This window comes from Leiobunum rupestre, chromosome 10, assembly GCF_980474605.1.
Source record: "Leiobunum rupestre chromosome 10, qqLeiRupe1.1.hap1, whole genome shotgun sequence".
NCBI classification, from domain to species: Eukaryota; Metazoa; Arthropoda; class Arachnida; order Opiliones; family Sclerosomatidae; genus Leiobunum; species Leiobunum rupestre.
The window spans coordinates 37,331,162-37,349,903 of record NC_143393.1 but is presented as its reverse complement, the minus strand read 5'-3'; the positions used below and the strand labels follow the sequence as shown (position 1 = coordinate 37,349,903).

Here is an 18,742-nt window from a genome sequence, read left to right as displayed (position 1 = left end):
CGCCTACTACAAATCTCCGTTGGGAAAGTGACGTTGCGTAGGACCTTAGAACGGAATACCGCCTACTACAAATCTCCGTTGGGAAAGTGACGTTGCGTAGGACCTTAGAACGGAATACCGCCTACTACAAATCTCCGTTGGGAAAGTGACGTTGCGTAGGACCTTAGAACGGAATACCGCCTACTACCAATCTCCGTTGGGAAAGTGACGTTGCGTAGGACCTTAGAACGGAATACCACCTACCACAAATCTCCTTTGGGAAAGTGACCTTGCGTAGAACCTTAGAACGGAATACCGCCTACTACAAATCTCCGTTGGGAAAGTGACGTTGCGTAGGACCTTAGAACGGAATACCGCCTACTACAAATCTCCGTTGGGAAAGTGACGTTGCGTAGGACCTTAGAACGGAATACCGCCTACTACAAATCTCCGTTGGGAAAGTGACGTTGCGTAGGACCTTAGAACGGAATACCGCCTACTACAAATCTCCGTTGGGAAAGTGACGTTGCGTAGGACCTTAGAACGGAATACCGCCTACTACAAATCTCCGTTGGGAAAGTGACGTTGAGTAGGACCTTAGAACGGAATACCGCCCACGACAATTCTCCGTTGGGAAAGTGACGTTGCGTAGGACCTTAGAACGGAATACCGCCTACTACAAATCTCCGTTGGGAAAGTGACGTTGAGTAGGACCTTAGAACGGAATACCGCCTACGACAATTCTCCGTTGGGAAAGTGACGTTGCGTAGGACCTAAGAATGGAATACCACCTACTTCAATTCTTCTTTGGGAAAGTGACGGTGCGTTGGACCTAAGAACGGAATCCCGCTACTATAAATCTCCGTTGGGAAAGTGACGTTGCGTAGGACCTAAGAACGGAATACCACCTACTACGAATCTCCGTTGGGAAAGTGACGTTGCGTAGGACCTAACAACGGAATACCGCCTACTACGAATCTCCGTTGGGAAAGTGACGTTGCGTAGGACCTAAGAACGGAATACCACCTACTAAGAATCTCCGTTGGGAAAGTGACGTTGCGTAGGACCTAAGAACGGAATACCGCCTACTACGAATCTCCGTTGGGAAAGTGACGTTGCGTAGGACCTTAGAACGGAATACCACCTACTACGAATCTCCGTTGGGAAAGTGACGTTGCGTAGGACCTAAGAACGGAATACCGCCTACTACAATTCTCCGTTGAGAAAAAAAACTCGGACCCAGCGCAGATGTGCGGTCGCGAGAGGATAAAACTTAAGGGGGGGGGTACTTTTAGTAAGGTGGAGGGGAAAACCTCGTTAACTCTCTGATTGCTCTTTCCCCAACAAATCCTCCGCGTTTAAAACTTATGCTCTGCCGATCTAATTGAAGTCACGTACTGTTTCTTAGTATGGTCTCGCATAAACGTGACCAAAGTTGGCTACACTTCTCCGGATAAATATTTTTCCTATCAAAATAGATGACATTGCTATCAATTATTTCTCAATTTTTACCTCTCCGAGGGGACAAAGTCCTCTAGGAGGGGTAATCACTGCGTTCGCAGTTTCTCGAAGGGTTGGCAAAACCACCGTGTGACGGTGAGAGTTAACTGATTCATTTGCGGTTTGGTTTGGATGGTGTTTTTTAGCTCATCGTCGTGACGGTTTGGTGTATTACGTTTTTGTAATGTTTATGCGTAAGTTGTGAGTGTTGAATTTGTTGTGTTTGTGTTCTGATGGTTGTGCATGGTGAGTCTGTTGTGCTTATATGGGCGTTTTCTCTCCAACTTCTTAATGACTTTGAGACGGACGGAGTGCTGAGTGCTACCTCTCAACGTCCAATGGCAGGGTTTCCACCAGTTGTACACGGTATTCGACTTAGTATCAATTTGCGATCGCATCGGGCGGGATTTGAACCCGAGACCTCCTGCTTGACAGACGGACGTTCTACCACAGAACCACCGACACTTGTTACGCCTTATTGAAAATTAGACCTTCAGCTTTATCGGAAGCGTATTTAATAATTAATAATTTTGGTTTAATTGAAATAGAATTGAAATTGAAATGATTGCATCGAAGAAATTCTAATTTAGCGTTTCTCTATTGATTAAAAAACAAATGCGCCACCCAGGTTTCGAACCCAGACCATTCGGTTTGGCAGTCGAGCGCTCTACCACAGAACCACCAATAGCTACCTAGGTTCACTGAAATTAAGACACGCATCGTAAGCATAATAGGTAATAAAGTCTTTTTTTATTAATGAATTTATGAAGGCCTAATCTGGTTTTTTTACGAATGAAATTTTAAAGGTTAAATCTTGTTTTAGCGCAGTCAGCCGAGATAAGAGGGTTAAAGGGTAGACCCTGTGGGTGGTCCACTTTGTTAGTTTTTTGTTATTTATTTACGGGTATTATTAACGACCTATATATAGTTGTGTTAATTCAAAGACGATAATTTAACGTTTATTGCTTTAAGAGCTGGCGGTTAGTCAAGTGGCTCTCTGTGCTTTGTTGATGGTAAGGTTTTTGCTTCTTGTAAATATATCTGGTGTGGATATTTGGATATCTACGATTTCTAACGCAGTCAATGATTTCCTGGGTGTGCGAGTCTTTATATGATATTGGAAATTGGACGGCATTGGTCTTTTTCATGCGGTATGTGTCACAACGTCAACTGGAAGTCTACGAGTTTTGAAATAAAATGAGCGTTAAAGATGCGGCAAGTATTTCGTAAGCGAGAAAAATACAATTACCATCTGTAGATATTTCTTTCATTAAAATTTGCTTAGTATTATATTCAACTGATAAACATGTACTGTAAAAAGGGTTAAATTCAATTGTGCATTGTTTTAGTAAGTCTAACTCGCTGTTGTAACTACTTAATTTATAATATTCTGAATAAATTAAACTTGATTGTTTCGTCTCAATTATTTAAATTAAAATTAAAATTTTATACCGGGCAGGGTTTGAACCGAGAATACGTTTTTCGTAAATAACTCTGAATTGCGGAGATATCTTTGGGGGTCGTGTCGAGAAATTAATACCACTAGGGACCATTCTTCCGAGGAGAGGTATATTTTGGCTTGCCAACTTGTTTAATTTCAAATATTTAATAATTGTAAATTTACGATCGTATCAGAATCAATTTTTTCCTAAATGACTTATTGGTAACTATCAATTACTGTTTTTTTGCTTTCTACATATTAATTTTTCTCTCATATAAAATTTTTACAGATATAAAGCTATAACGCCCAATATTTGTTTTGTAAACCTATCAAATCAATCTCATAATTTGACCAAATAGCGCAACGTTTAAAAATGTTAACCAATTTCATTTTTTTATCAAATACCAAATTTTAGTTTGAGGAAAGTTTTTAGTGTATTAAAGGATTTAAAGGGAGTATTATTACCGTTGCGTATGATTTAGTAGGTTTTACCAAGCCTAGAAAATACGTCGCTTCTGCCTTTTCTAACTAACTTCTAAACATGTAGTATAGGTTTTTTTAGGTTTATAAAATGACATTAGAACATTTTATACGAGACCAGTTTAATAATTCATAAGCTAGGGGTCACTGGTCACAAGGACCAGTTAAAAAGATACCTTATTTCCAAGGCCGTTTAATCCTCCCCGGAAATTGTCAAGAAGTAATATTTCCGAGAGCCAGGACCTACAAGACACTGTTTATATAGTGCTTGTTAAAATAATGGAAATTTTTCACATTTACGGCAACAACAAGCGTCCCCAATGGCGTTCCCTTTTAACCAGGTAACTTTTTTGACTACTTATAACCCTATTAGTAACTTAAACCAGGTGCCTAAATTCAACGAACAACTCGCTTATACTCAAATTACTTTCTTCCTCCGCGCCAACAACTTCTTTTCTCCCTCGCAACATGGTTTTCTCAATAAGCGGTCTTGCCTCACGAACTTATTGCAGGCCACTAACACTTGGTCTCATTGGATTGACGAAGGGTTTATTGTGGATGTCATCTTCCTAGATTTCGCCAAGGCCTTTGATTCCATTCCCCATGTGTACCTTCTTTAGGCCATTCACTCTGCTGGTATTCGGGGCGATGCCTTATCTTGGCCTTCCGACTACCTTTCTGGTCGCAAGCAGAGTTATTCTGCAGAGTCAAACCTCTTCTTCAGTGGCGTCGCTAGGGTGTTTTAGGCGGCGCTTGAGCCACCTGTAAAATTTCTTAAGCGCCACCTAAAATTTCCGAAAAGCGCCTCCTAAAATTCAGAATTTTTACAATTTACTTGGCGAAATGTTTCTTCTAAATTAAAAATTTTCCTAGCCGGCTTCAATGTTTACACTTTACAAACCTTTTTGGGAGCCCTCCCCTCCCCTCCTCCCCCATATCACTCAATGGGATGGCCCTGACAAGTGCTTACGGCTTAAGCGCCACCAGTTTGGAAATCCTGGTGACGCCACTGCTCTTCTTGGAGTGCTGCTGACAAGGGGGTCCCCCAGGGTTCTGTCCTTGGTCCCTTGCTTTTTAACATCTTTATTAACTCTTTGCCCGCTGTTGTGTCGGTCGCTTTGGTGTTGCTTTTCGCTGATGACATTAAGCTTTCCCATAAAATCAAGTATTCTTCGGATTGTCACGCGCTCCAGAAAGACTTATGAAGCGGTGGATGGCTGGGACGATTTTCATGCTGTCCTCCACCTAGGCCGTAAGAACCCCAACTGCACGTTTTACCAAGAACGTATATATCGTTACCTGAGCTAAAAAACCAGATATCTAAAAAAGTTCAATTTTAGAAAAACGACTTTTTGTAGTTTTCAAACTTGCTCCTCAATATTTTTCAAATATATTAGGTTATTTTACACATTTTCTAGGTGTGTTTTAATGGTGGATTTATTTTCTTTTTATTTCTTAAGTTGAGTAAAAAAAATGATTTATTTGTTTTTGGCACTGAAATGTTTAGTTCCAAAACCACATAAATCTGTTTATTTGGTTTTGAGATATGGTAACACTATCGTTCTTTAATTTCCAAAGTGTAATATATTGATTTAAACCTTATTTTTTAATATATTTATGTTAAACTAACTATTTTTAAAGTCAGAACACAAAAATATTTTAATAGAATATAAAATACATTCGTTTTATAAAGACTATAATTGAACATGGAATATATATTAAGTATTTAAAAAAGAGTAAACATTATGGCATTTTTGACAAAAACTTTAATGTTGTTTAACTTAAAGGGTCCCATCGGCGTTTGAAATTCGTCAGTTTCCCGCGTGAATCGCGGACATAGGGAAGGCTGTGGCCATAGCGGATTGACTATTGACAATCACTCTTAGCTATTGATACACTTTTTGTGTCAGTAGTCACTTGACAACTACGACATTGTGTGTCATTAGGGAAGAAACTATTGACACACGGTACTTTAAGTAATGATTAATTCGTATTTTCGTAGTAAAAACTAATGGATTTATGCATTAAAGGGCAATGCAAGTGAGCTGACAGAGCTTGCCCTTTAATTATGCGTCTAAGATTTCAATTAGACGCCAGCTCCAGACCTGATGAGAGGCTAGTCGTTGTATTTTAATTAAATATTTAATACGTACTATTTTAATTATTTATTTTAGTAACATTTCTTATTGGCACACCAATCGGTTTGTGTATTTCTTATTGACACACAAATTGTGTATTTTTCTTGACACACAAATTGGTTTGTGTATTTCTTACTGACACCCAAATTGGTTTGTGTATTTCTTATTGACACACAAATTGGTTCGTGTATTTCTTACTGACACCCAAATTGGTTTGTGTATTTCTTATTGACACACAAATTGGTTCGTGTATTTCTTATTGGCACACAAATTGGTTCCTGTATTTCTTGTGAACGTTCCTTTAAGTCCATTCTATAAAAATTTCCAGTTTCCCATCGCGACCGTTGAACAAAGTTGAGTCTTAATATTTGCAGTGCCGGATTAGCCATATAGCAGAAGTAGCAAATGCTACGGGCCCCGCGTTTCTGGAGGCCCCGCGCCTAGAGCCATTACCGTAACTAGCCAGGTGCCACCGGTAAGGCCGCACAGGATCCGGAAACGAGGTTGGAAAATGTAATGTTCTCAGTAGTGACGTAGCCCACCAACAACTAGACTCCATGGACCTTTTTTTGGAATTAACCGTTTAGAAAATTATGATCATAATTTTGAATGGGCCCTCCTAGGCAAGTTGGCCCGCCTGCATTGCGGGCTCTGCTCCCCCGTAGCTACGCAACTGGTTCACAATGGCATTCATTAAACCTTTAGCATACAAATTGTCACACATTTGGTAATTATGTCACTTTTGGTTTAAGCTTTTTGAACCCCAAACGGCGCCCCTTGCCCTCACGCGCCCTTAGCGAGGGCCAACCCCGCCAATGTCTATTTACGGTCCTGGGCAATTTGATTACTATTTCTCATATCAGATATATTTCCGATAAACAACCTGATTTCTTTGATTCCCTGTACGCTTTTTTTATCTGACGTACGGCTATCTGGTTTCGGTAACCGACGAGGAAAGCGATATTTCAAAAATTACTTAATTTGTACTCCCTTGTAAGGAGTGTCACTGAAAAGTTTTAAATATAATTTTTAACATTTACGTTTTGGGTTCCAGTACGGACGTAATTAGTGTTTTCCCTTCGCTCAAGATTCGTTATTGTCTCTCGCAACCTACGTTGCATATTTTAATTTAGAGGTCCTTAAATTATGCTAATCATTCCTTCTACGTAGCTTCGCGTCTACTCCTTAGTATTCTCACTATACCAAACCTTTCACAAATTTCTGCAATACAGGTTGCTGATCCCTTTAAGATTTTCTCGGAATTTGCGAGGGATCTAGTAAAATTTCAATGCCAAAGTGGCCCTTTAAATACAAAACACAACAATAATAAAAGATGTTTTAAGAACCGATATTTCATCTCCCGCCAAATTATTCAACACTTTTAGTATAACCAAAAGTGACATAATTACCAAAAGTGTGTCAAAATAATTTGGCGGGAGATGAAATATCAGTTCTTAAAACATCTTTTATTCTTGTTGTGTTTTGTATTTAAAGGGTCACTTGGGCATTGAATTTTACTAGATCCCGCGCAAATTCCGAGAAAATCTTAAAGGGATCAGCAACCTGTATTGCAGAAATTTATTACAATCGGCTAGCGGACAGTCAATCATAAATTTGTCAGCAGCAGCCTACGGCGCGACTACCAGAGACCAATAAAATTTAAGAAGCCGCGCGCTAAAGGTTAAAACCGTTTTTAGTTCAAGCGCGCGCTGCACGCGAATTTTAGGGCGGAGTTATTCTGAAACCGATTAAATCATGGCCCAAGCGATGACTTTTGTTCAACGTTCTTGGTATTACATTAAGGTGGCGGCGCGGCGCGCATTCAGGGTGTTCTAGTTATGAAGGACCCTCGGCATGGAGGTACTCCACGTCAAGCCGGCAGCAAAGTGGAGGGCTCGGCGCTATATATATGGGGTTCAGGAAGTTCCTCTTGGCCAGTGGCGAGTAAGTCTTTAGCGATAAGTAAACTAACGTTTTTACTAGTGATTTTCTTGGATACCTCGGAGACCGCGTACTTTTTCAACCGAGTGTTTCACTGTTGGGGTTCTAATCCTTGGTAAGGAAGTTCCTCTTGGCCAGTGGCGAGTAAGTCTTTAGCGATAAGTAAACTAACGTTTTTACTAGTGATTTTCTTGGATACCTCGGAGACCACGTACTTTTTCAACCGAGTGTTTCACTGTTGGGGTTCTAATCCTTGGTAAGGAAGTTCCTCTTGGCCAGTGGCGAGTAAGTCTTTAGCGATAAGTAAACTAACGTTTTTACTAGTGATTTTCTTGGATACCTCGGAGACCACGTACTTTTTCAACCGAGTGTTTCACTGTTGGGGTTCTAATCCTTGGTAAGGAAGTTCCTCTTGGCCAGTGGCGAGTAAGTCTTTAGCGATAAGTAAACTAACGTTTTTACTAGTGATTTTCTTGGATACCTCGGAGACCACGTACTTTTTCAACCGAGTGTTTCACTGTTGGGGTTCTAATCCTTGGTAAGGAAGTTCCTCTTGGCCACTGGCGAGTAAGTCTTTAGCGATAAGTAAACTAACGTTTTTACTAGTGATTTTCTTGGATACCTCGGAGACCACGTACTTTTTCAACCGAGTGTTTCACTGTTGGGGTTCTAATCCTTGGTAAGGAAGTTCCTCTTGGCCAGTGGCGAGTAAGTCTTTAGCGATAAGTAAACTAACGTTTTTACTAGTGATTTTCTTGGATACCTCGGAGACCACGTACTTTTTCAACCGAGTGTTTCACTGTTGGGGTTCTAATCCTAGGTAAGGAAGTTCCTCTTGGCCAGTGGCGAGTAAGTCTTTAGCGATAAGTAAACTAACGTTTTTACTAGTGATTTTCTTGGATACCTCGGAGACCACGTACTTTTTCAACCGAGTGTTTCACTGTTGGGGTTCTAATCCTTGGTAAGGAAGTTCCTCTTGGCCAGTGGCGAGTAAGTCTTTAGCGATAAGTAAACTAACGTTTTTACTAGTGATTTTCTTGGATACCTCGGAGACCACGTACTTTTTCAACCGAGTGTTTCACTGTTGGGGTTCTAATCCTTGGTAAGGAAGTTCCTCTTGGCCAGTGGCGAGTAAGTCTTTAGCGATAAGTAAACTAACGTTTTTACTAGTGATTTTCTTGGATACCTCGGAGACCACGTACTTTTTCAACCGAGTGTTTCACTGTTGGGGTTCTAATCCTTGGTAAGGAAGTTCCTCTTGGCCAGTGGCGAGTAAGTCTTTAGCGATAAGTAAACTAACGTTTTTACTAGTGATTTTCTTGGATACCTCGGAGACCACGTACTTTTTCAACCGAGTGTTTCACTGTTGGGGTTCTAATCCTTGGTAAGGAAGTTCCTCTTGGCCAGTGGCGAGTAAGTCTTTAGCGATAAGTAAACTAACGTTTTTACTAGTGATTTTCTTGGATACCTCGGAGACCACGTACTTTTTCAACCGAGTGTTTCACTGTTGGGGTTCTAATCCTTGGTAAGGAAGTTCCTCTTGGCCAGTGGCGAGTAAGTCTTTAGCGATAAGTAAACTAACGTTTTTACTAGTGATTTTCTTGGATACCTCGGAGACCACGTACTTTTTCAACCGAGTGTTTCACTGTTGGGGTTCTAATCCTTGGTAAGGAAGTTCCTCTTGGCCAGTGGTGAGTAAGTCTTTAGCGATAAGTAAACTAACGTTTTTACTAGTGATTTTCTTGGATACCTCGGAGACCACGTACTTTTTCAACCGAGTGTTTCACTGTTGGGGTTCTAATCCTTGGTAAGGAAGTTCCTCTTGGCCAGTGGCGAGTAAGTCTTTAGCGATAAGTAAACTAACGTTTTTACTAGTGATTTTCTTGGATACCTCGGAGACCACGTACTTTTTCAACCGAGTGTTTCACTGTTGGGGTTCTAATCCTTGGTAAGGAAGTTCCTCTTGGCCAGTGGCGAGTAAGTCTTTAGCGATAAGTAAACTAACGTTTTTACTAGTGATTTTCTTGGATACCTCGGAGACCACGTACTTTTTCAACCGAGTGTTTCACTGTTGGGGTTCTAATCCTTGGTAAGGAAGTTCCTCTTGGCCAGTGGCGAGTAAGTCTTTAGCGATAAGTAAACTAACGTTTTTACTAGTGATTTTCTTGGATACCTCGGAGACCACGTACTTTTTCAACCGAGTGTTTCACTGTTGGGGTTCTAATCCTTGGTAAGGAAGTTCCTCTTGGCCAGTGGCGAGTAAGTCTTTAGCGATAAGTAAACTAACGTTTTTACTAGTGATTTTCTTGGATACCTCGGAGACCACGTACTTTTTCAACCGAGTGTTTCACTGTTGGGGTTCTAATCCTTGGTAAGGAAGTTCCTCTTGGCCAGTGGCGAGTAAGTCTTTAGCGATAAGTAAACTAACGTTTTTACTAGTGATTTTCTTGGATACCTCGGAGACCACGTACTTTTTCAACCGAGTTTTTCACTGTTGGGGTTCTAATCCTTGGTAAGGAAGTTCCTCTTGGCCAGTGGCGAGTAAGTCTTTAGCGATAAGTAAACTAACGTTTTTACTAGTGATTTTCTTGGATACCTCGGAGACCACGTACTTTTTCAACCGAGTTTTTCACTGTTGGGGTTCTAATCCTTGGTAAGGAAGTTCCTCTTGGCCAGTGGCGAGTAAGTCTTTAGCGATAAGTAAACTAACGTTTTTACTAGTGATTTTCTTGGATACCTCGGAGACCACGTACTTTTTCAACCGAGTGTTTCACTGTTGGGGTTCTAATCCTTGGTAAGGAAGTTCCTCTTGGCCAGTGGCGAGTAAGTCTTTAGCGATAAGTAAACTAACGTTTTTACTAGTGATTTTCTTGGATACCTCGGAGACCACGTACTTTTTCAACCGAGTGTTTCACTGTTGGGGTTCTAATCCTTGGTAAGGAAGTTCCTCTTGGCCAGTGGCGAGTAAGTCTTTAGCGATAAGTAAACTAACGTTTTTACTAGTGATTTTCTTGGATACCTCGGAGACCACGTACTTTTTCAACCGAGTGTTTCACTGTTGGGGTTCTAATCCTTGGTAAGGAAGTTCCTCTTGGCCACTGGCGAGTAAGTCTTTAGCGATAAGTAAACTAACGTTTTTACTAGTGATTTTCTTGGATACCTCGGAGACCACGTACTTTTTCAACCGAGTGTTTCACTGTTGGGGTTCTAATCCTTGGTAAGGAAGTTCCTCTTGGCCAGTGGCGAGTAAGTCTTTAGCGATAAGTAAACTAACGTTTTTACTAGTGATTTTCTTGGATACCTCGGAGACCACGTACTTTTTCAACCGAGTGTTTCACTGTTGGGGTTCTAATCCTTGGTAAGGAAGTTCCTCTTGGCCAGTGGCGAGTAAGTCTTTAGCGATAAGTAAACTAACGTTTTTACTAGTGATTTTCTTGGATACCTCGGAGACCACGTACTTTTTCAACCGAGTGTTTCACTGTTGGGGTTCTAATCCTTGGTAAGGAAGTTCCTCTTGGCCAGTGGCGAGTAAGTCTTTAGCGATAAGTAAACTAACGTTTTTACTAGTGATTTTCTTGGATACCTCGGAGACCACGTACTTTTTCAACCGAGTGTTTCACTGTTGGGGTTCTAATCCTTGGTAAGGAAGTTCCTCTTGGCCAGTGGCGAGTAAGTCTTTAGCGATAAGTAAACTAACGTTTTTACTAGTGATTTTCTTGGATACCTCGGAGACCACGTACTTTTTCAACCGAGTGTTTCACTGTTGGGGTTCTAATCCTTGGTAAGGAAGTTCCTCTTGGCCAGTGGCGAGTAAGTCTTTAGCGATAAGTAAACTAACGTTTTTACTAGTGATTTTCTTGGATACCTCGGAGACCACGTACTTTTTCAACCGAGTGTTTCACTGTTGGGGTTCTAATCCTTGGTAAGGAAGTTCCTCTTGGCCAGTGGCGAGTAAGTCTTTAGCGATAAGTAAACTAACGTTTTTACTAGTGATTTTCTTGGATACCTCGGAGACCACGTACTTTTTCAACCGAGTGTTTCACTGTTGGGGTTCTAATCCTTGGTAAGGAAGTTCCTCTTGGCCAGTGGCGAGTAAGTCTTTAGCGATAAGTAAACTAACGTTTTTACTAGTGATTTTCTTGGATACCTCGGAGACCACGTACTTTTTCAACCGAGTTTTTCACTGTTGGGGTTCTAATCCTTGGTAAGGAAGTTCCTCTTGGCCAGTGGCGAGTAAGTCTTTAGCGATAAGTAAACTAACGTTTTTACTAGTGATTTTCTTGGATACCTCGGAGACCACGTACTTTTTCAACCGAGTTTTTCACTGTTGGGGTTCTAATCCTTGGTAAGGAAGTTCCTCTTGGCCAGTGGCGAGTAAGTCTTTAGCGATAAGTAAACTAACGTTTTTACTAGTGATTTTCTTGGATACCTCGGAGACCACGTACTTTTTCAACCGAGTGTTTCACTGTTGGGGTTCTAATCCTTGGTAAGGAAGTTCCTCTTTGCCAGTGGCGAGTAAGTCTTTAGCGATAAGTAAACTAACGTTTTTACTAGTGATTTTCTTGGATACCTCGGAGACCACGTACTTTTTCAACCGAGTGTTTCACTGTTGGGGTTCTAATCCTTGGTAAGGAAGTTCCTCTTGGCCAGTGGCGAGTAAGTCTTTAGCGATAAGTAAACTAACGTTTTTACTAGTTATTTTCTTGGATACCTCGGAGACTACGTACTTTTTCAACCGAGTGTTTCACTGTTGGGGTTCTAATCCTTGGTAAGGAAGTTCCTCTTGGCCAGTGGCGAGTAAGTCTTTAGCGATAAGTAAACTAACGTTTTTACTAGTGATTTTCTTGGATACCTCGGAGACCACGTACTTTTTCAACCGAGTGTTTCACTGTTGGGGTTCTAATCCTTGGTAAGGAAGTTCCTCTTGGCCACTGGCGAGTAAGTCTTTAGCGATAAGTAAACTAACGTTTTTACTAGTGATTTTCTTGGATACCTCGGAGACCACGTACTTTTTCAACCGAGTGTTTCACTGTTGGGGTTCTAATCCTTGGTAAGGAAGTTCCTCTTGGCCAGTGGCGAGTAAGTCTTTAGCGATAAGTAAACTAACGTTTTTACTAGGGATTTTCTTGGATACCTCGGAGACCACGTACTTTTTCAACCGAGTTTTTCACTGTTGGGGTTCTAATCCTTGGTAAGGAAGTTCCTCTTGGCCAGTGGCGAGTAAGTCTTTAGCGATAAGTAAACTAACGTTTTTACTAGTGATTTTCTTGGATACCTCGGAGACCACGTACTTTTTCAACCGAGTGTTTCACTGTTGGGGTTCTAATCCTTGGTAAGGAAGTTCCTCTTGGCCAGTGGCGAGTAAGTCTTTAGCGATAAGTAAACTAACGTTTTCACTAGTGATTTTCTTGGATACCTCGGAGACAACGTACTTTTTCAACCGAGTTTTTCACTGTTGGGGTTCTAATCCTTGGTAAGGAAGTTCCTCTTGGCCAGTGGCGAGTAAGTCTTTAGCGATAAGTAAACTAACGTTTTTACTAGTGATTTTCTTGGATACCTCGGAGACCACGTACTTTTTCAACCGAGTGTTTCACTGTTGGGGTTCTAATCCTTGGTAAGGAAGTTCCTCTTGGCCAGTGGCGAGTAAGTCTTTAGCGATAAGTAAACTAACGTTTTTACTAGTGATTTTCTTGGATACCTCGGAGACCACGTACTTTTTCAACCGAGTGTTTCACTGTTGGGGTTCTAATCCTTGGTAAGGAAGTTCCTCTTGGCCAGTGGCGAGTACGTCTTTAGCGATAAGTAAACTAACGTTTTTACTAGTGATTTTCTTGGATACCTCGGAGACCACGTACTTTTTCAACCGAGTTTTTCACTGTTGGGGTTCTAATCCTTGGTAAGGAAGTTCCTCTTGGCCAGTGGCGAGTAAGTCTTTAGCGATAAGTAAACTAACGTTTTTACTAGTGATTTTCTTGAATACCTCGGAGACTACGTACTTTTTCAACCGAGTGTTTCACTGTTGGGGTTCTAATCCTTGGTAAGGAAGTTCCTCTTGGCCAGTGGCGAGTAAGTCTTTAGCGATAAGTAAACTAACGTTTTTACTAGTGATTTTCTTGGATACCTCGGAGACCACGTACTTTTTCAACCGAGTGTTTCACTGTTGGGGTTCTAATCCTTGGTAAGGAAGTTCCTCTTGGCCAGTGGCGAGTAAGTCTTTAGCGATAAGTAAACTAACGTTTTTACTAGTGATTTTCTTGGATACCTCGGAGACCACGTACTTTTTCAACCGAGTGTTTCACTGTTGGGGTTCTAATCCTTGGTAAGGAAGTTCCTCTTGGCCAGTGGCGAGTAAGTCTTTAGCGATAAGTAAACTAACGTTTTTACTAGTGATTTTCTTGGATACCTCGGAGACCACGTACTTTTTCAACCGAGTGTTTCACTGTTGGGGTTCTAATCCTTGGTAAGGAAGTTCCTCTTGGCCAGTGGCGAGTAAGTCTTTAGCGATAAGTAAACTAACGTTTTTACTAGTGATTTTCTTGGATACCTCGGAGACCACGTACTTTTTCAACCGAGTGTTTCACTGTTGGGGTTCTAATCCTTGGTAAGGAAGTTCCTCTTGGCCAGTGGCGAGTAAGTCTTTAGCGATAAGTAAACTAACGTTTTTACTAGTGATTTTCTTGGATACCTCGGAGACCACGTACTTTTTCAACCGAGTGTTTCACTGTTGGGGTTCTAATCCTTGGTAAGGAAGTTCCTCTTGGCCACTGGCGAGTTAGTCTTTAGCGATAAGTAAACTAACGTTTTTACTAGTGATTTTCTTGGATACCTCGGAGACCTCGTACTTTTTCAACCGAGTGTTTCACTGTTGGGGTTCTAATCCTTGGTAAGGAAGTTCCTCTTGGCCAGTGGCGAGTAAGTTTTTAGCGATAAGTAAACTAACGTTTTTACTAGTGATTTTCTTGGATACCTCGGAGACCACGTACTTTTTCAACCGAGTGTTTCACTGTTGGGGTTCTAATCCTTGGTAAGGAAGTTCCTCTTGGCCAGTGGCGAGTAAGTCTTTAGCGATAAGTAAACTAACGTTTTTACTAGTGATTTTCTTGGATACCTCGGAGACCACGTACTTTTTCAACCGAGTGTTTCACTGTTGGGGTTCTAATCCTTGGTAAGGAAGTTCCTCTTGGCCAGTGGCGAGTAAGTCTTTAGCGATAAGTAAACTAACGTTTTTACTAGTGATTTTCTTGGATACCTCGGAGACCACGTACTTTTTCAACCGAGTGTTTCACTGTTGGGGTTCTAATCCTTGGTAAGGAAGTTCCTCTTGGCCAGTGGCGAGTAAGTCTTTAGCGATAAGTAAACTAACGTTTTTACTAGTGATTTTCTTGGATACCTCGGAGACCACGTACTTTTTCAACCGAGTGTTTCACTGTTGGGGTTCTAATCCTTGGTAAGGAAGTTCCTCTTGGCCACTGGCGAGTAAGTCTTTAGCGATTAGTAAACTAACGTTTTTACTAGTGATTTTCTTGGATACCTCGGAGACCACGTACTTTTTCAACCGAGTGTTTCACTGTTGGGGTTCTAATCCTTGGTAAGGAAGTTCCTCTTGGCCAGTGGCGAGTAAGTCTTTAGCGATAAGTAAACTAACGTTTTTACTAGTGATTTTCTTGGATACCTCGGAGACCACGTACTTTTTCAACCGAGTGTTTCACTGTTGGGGTTCTAATCCTTGGTAAGGAAGTTCCTCTTGGCCAGTGGCGAGTACGTCTTTAGCGATAAGTAAACTAACGTTTTTACTAGTGATTTTCTTGGATACCTCGGAGACCACGTACTTTTTCAACCGAGTTTTTCACTGTTGGGGTTCTAATCCTTGGTAAGGAAGTTCCTCTTGGCCAGTGGCGAGTAAGTTTTTAGCGATAAGTAAACTAACGTTTTTACTAGTGATTTTCTTGGATACCTCGGAGACCACGTACTTTTTCAACCGAGTGTTTCACTGTTGGGGTTCTAATCCTTGGTAAGGAAGTTCCTCTTGGCCAGTGGCGAGTAAGTCTTTAGCGATAAGTAAACTAACGTTTTTACTAGTGATTTTCTTGGATACCTCGGAGACCACGTACTTTTTCAACCGAGTGTTTCACTGTTGGGGTTCTAATCCTTGGTAAGGAAGTTCCTCTTGGCCACTGGCGAGTTAGTCTTTAGCGATAAGTAAACTAACGTTTTTACTAGTGATTTTCTTGGATACCTCGGAGACCTCGTACTTTTTCAACCGAGTGTTTCACTGTTGGGGTTCTAATCCTTGGTAAGGAAGTTCCTCTTGGCCAGTGGCGAGTAAGTTTTTAGCGATAAGTAAACTAACGTTTTTACTAGTGATTTTCTTGGATACCTCGGAGACCACGTACTTTTTCAACCGAGTGTTTCACTGTTGGGGTTCTAATCCTTGGTAAGGAAGTTCCTCTTGGCCAGTGGCGAGTAAGTCTTTAGCGATAAGTAAACTAACGTTTTTACTAGTGATTTTCTTGGATACCTCGGAGACCACGTACTTTTTCAACCGAGTGTTTCACTGTTGGGGTTCTAATCCTTGGTAAGGAAGTTCCTCTTGGCCAGTGGCGAGTAAGTCTTTAGCGATAAGTAAACTAACGTTTTTACTAGTGATTTTCTTGGATACCTCGGAGACCACGTACTTTTTCAACCGAGTGTTTCACTGTTGGGGTTCTAATCCTTGGTAAGGAAGTTCCTCTTGGCCAGTGGCGAGTAAGTCTTTAGCGATAAGTAAACTAACGTTTTTACTAGTGATTTTCTTGGATACCTCGGAGACCACGTACTTTTTCAACCGAGTGTTTCACTGTTGGGGTTCTAATCCTTGGTAAGGAAGTTCCTCTTGGCCAGTGGCGAGTAAGTCTTTAGCGATAAGTAAACTAACGTTTTTACTAGTGATTTTCTTGGATACCTCGGAGACCACGTACTTTTTCAACCGAGTGTTTCACTGTTGGGGTTCTAATCCTTGGTAAGGAAGTTCCTCTTGGCCAGTGGCGAGTAAGTCTTTAGCGATAAGTAAACTAACGTTTTTACAAGTGATTTTCTTGGATACCTCGGAGACCACGTACTTTTTCAACCGAGTGTTTCACTGTTGGGGTTCTAATCCTTGGTAAGGAAGTTCCTCTTGGCCACTGGCGAGTAAGTCTTTAGCGATAAGTAAACTAACGTTTTTACTAGTGATTTTCTTGGATACCTCGGAGACCACGTACTTTTTCAACCGAGTGTTTCACTGTTGGGGTTCTAATCCTTGGTAAGGAAGTTCCTCTTGGCCACTGGCGAGTAAGTCTTTAGCGATTAGTAAACTAACGTTTTTACTAGTGATTTTCTTGGATACCTCGGAGACCACGTACTTTTTCAACCGAGTGTTTCACTGTTGGGGTTCTAATCCTTGGTAAGGAAGTTCCTCTTGGCCAGTGGCGAGTAAGTCTTTAGCGATAAGTAAACTAACGTTTTTACTAGTGATTTTCTTGGATACCTCGGAGACCACGTACTTTTTCAACCGAGTGTTTCACTGTTGGGGTTCTAATCCTTGGTAAGGAAGTTCCTCTTGGCCAGTGGCGAGTACGTCTTTAGCGATAAGTAAACTAACGTTTTTACTAGTGATTTTCTTGGATACCTCGGAGACCACGTACTTTTTCAACCGAGTTTTTCACTGTTGGGGTTCTAATCCTTGGTAAGGAAGTTCCTCTTGGCCAGTGGCGAGTAAGTTTTTAGCGATAAGTAAACTAACGTTTTTACTAGTGATTTTCTTGGATACCTCGGAGACCACGTACTTTTTCAACCGAGTGTTTCACTGTTGGGGTTCTAATCCTTGGTAAGGAAGTTCCTCTTGGCCAGTGGCGAGTAAGTCTTTAGCGATAAGTAAACTAACGTTTTTACTAGTGATTTTCTTGGATACCTCGGAGACCACGTACTTTTTCAACCGAGTGTTTCACTGTTGGGGTTCTAATCCTTGGTAAGGAAGTTCCTCTTGGCCAGTGGCGAGTAAGTCTTTAGCGATAAGTAAACTAACGTTTTTACTAGTGATTTTCTTGGATACCTCGGAGACCACGTACTTTTTCAACCGAGTGTTTCACTGTTGGGGTTCTAATCCTTGGTAAGGAAGTTCCTCTTGGCCAGTGGCGAGTAAGTCTTTAGCGATAAGTAAACTAACGTTTTTACTAGTGATTTTCTTGGATACCTCGGAGACCACGTACTTTTTCAACCGAGTGTTTCACTGTTGGGGTTCTAATCCTTGGTAAGGAAGTTCCTCTTGGCCAGTGGCGAGTAAGTCTTTAGCGATAAGTAAACTAACGTTTTTACTAGTGATTTTCTTGGATACCTCGGAGACCACGTACTTTTTCAACCGAGTGTTTCACTGTTGGGGTTCTAATCCTTGGTAAGGAAGTTCCTCTTGGCCAGTGGCGAGTAAGTCTTTAGCGATAAGTAAACTAACGTTTTTACTAGTGATTTTCTTGGATACCTCGGAGACCACGTACTTTTTCAACCGAGTGTTTCACTGTTGGGGTTCTAATCCTTGGTAAGGAAGTTCCTCTTGGTCACTTCTAATACTCGTACAAGGGGACATTAAGTCAACTAATAAAGCCACTTTGTAAACATCAACTCGTTATATGTCAACTAATTAACCACCCGAAATATTACAATTATCTTCTGAAAAGCGATTGCTTCGTGGTTAGATGATTCTGTTTCCCGTATCCAAATTAATTGCCCCCAACTTACACCGATCGGTCTCGAAATTTATATTAATGTGTATATCATGTATAACAGTGTTTAATGTGCTATTATTCGTGCCTTTTATACAATGTCTGACCACAAAGAAACCAACTTTGGCTTTGTGGTCCTGTTTTTAATATACCACAAGGGTTCCTAGCCTTGGGAACAAAATATACATTTGACTGTGGTGAATATATCTTTAGCAGTAATCAAAAATAAGGTGTCTACATGCTACCTGGGATTTTCTTAGACGCCAGAAAAACCTACTTTAACAACGGAAACCGACCAATCAAATACCGATTTCTTGTTTGTGAATACGTCTTTAGCGGTAAGCGCACTAATTTTTCTACAGTCGATTTTCTTTGACATGCGTCGAAGACAACATGCTTCAGTGGAAATCAAGTATTCCTCCTGGGGTTCCTAGCCTCGAAAATCAAAAAATCGATTTACCGGTGGAGTTCTTGAGATGGGGCTGCTAGCAGTCTTGGAAATAATAAAACGAGTCAGGTGTTCAAAGACC

The 18,742-nt window shown here is 41.3% G+C and overlaps 1 protein-coding gene across 1 annotated transcript in view; it reads left to right on the top strand.

The window, feature by feature from the left end:
* Window positions 1–3,713: 3,713 nt before the first annotated feature.
* The window catches only part of Rad9 (cell cycle checkpoint control protein Rad9), a 35,062-nt gene continuing 20,033 nt past the window's right edge, over window positions 3,714–18,742 (top strand). The window contains exon 1 of the mRNA XM_090161582.1: window positions 3,714–3,741. Coding sequence (XP_090017708.1) covers window positions 3,721–3,741 — 21 coding nt within the window. The 5' untranslated portion in view covers window positions 3,714–3,720. The remainder of the gene's footprint in view (window positions 3,742–18,742) is intronic.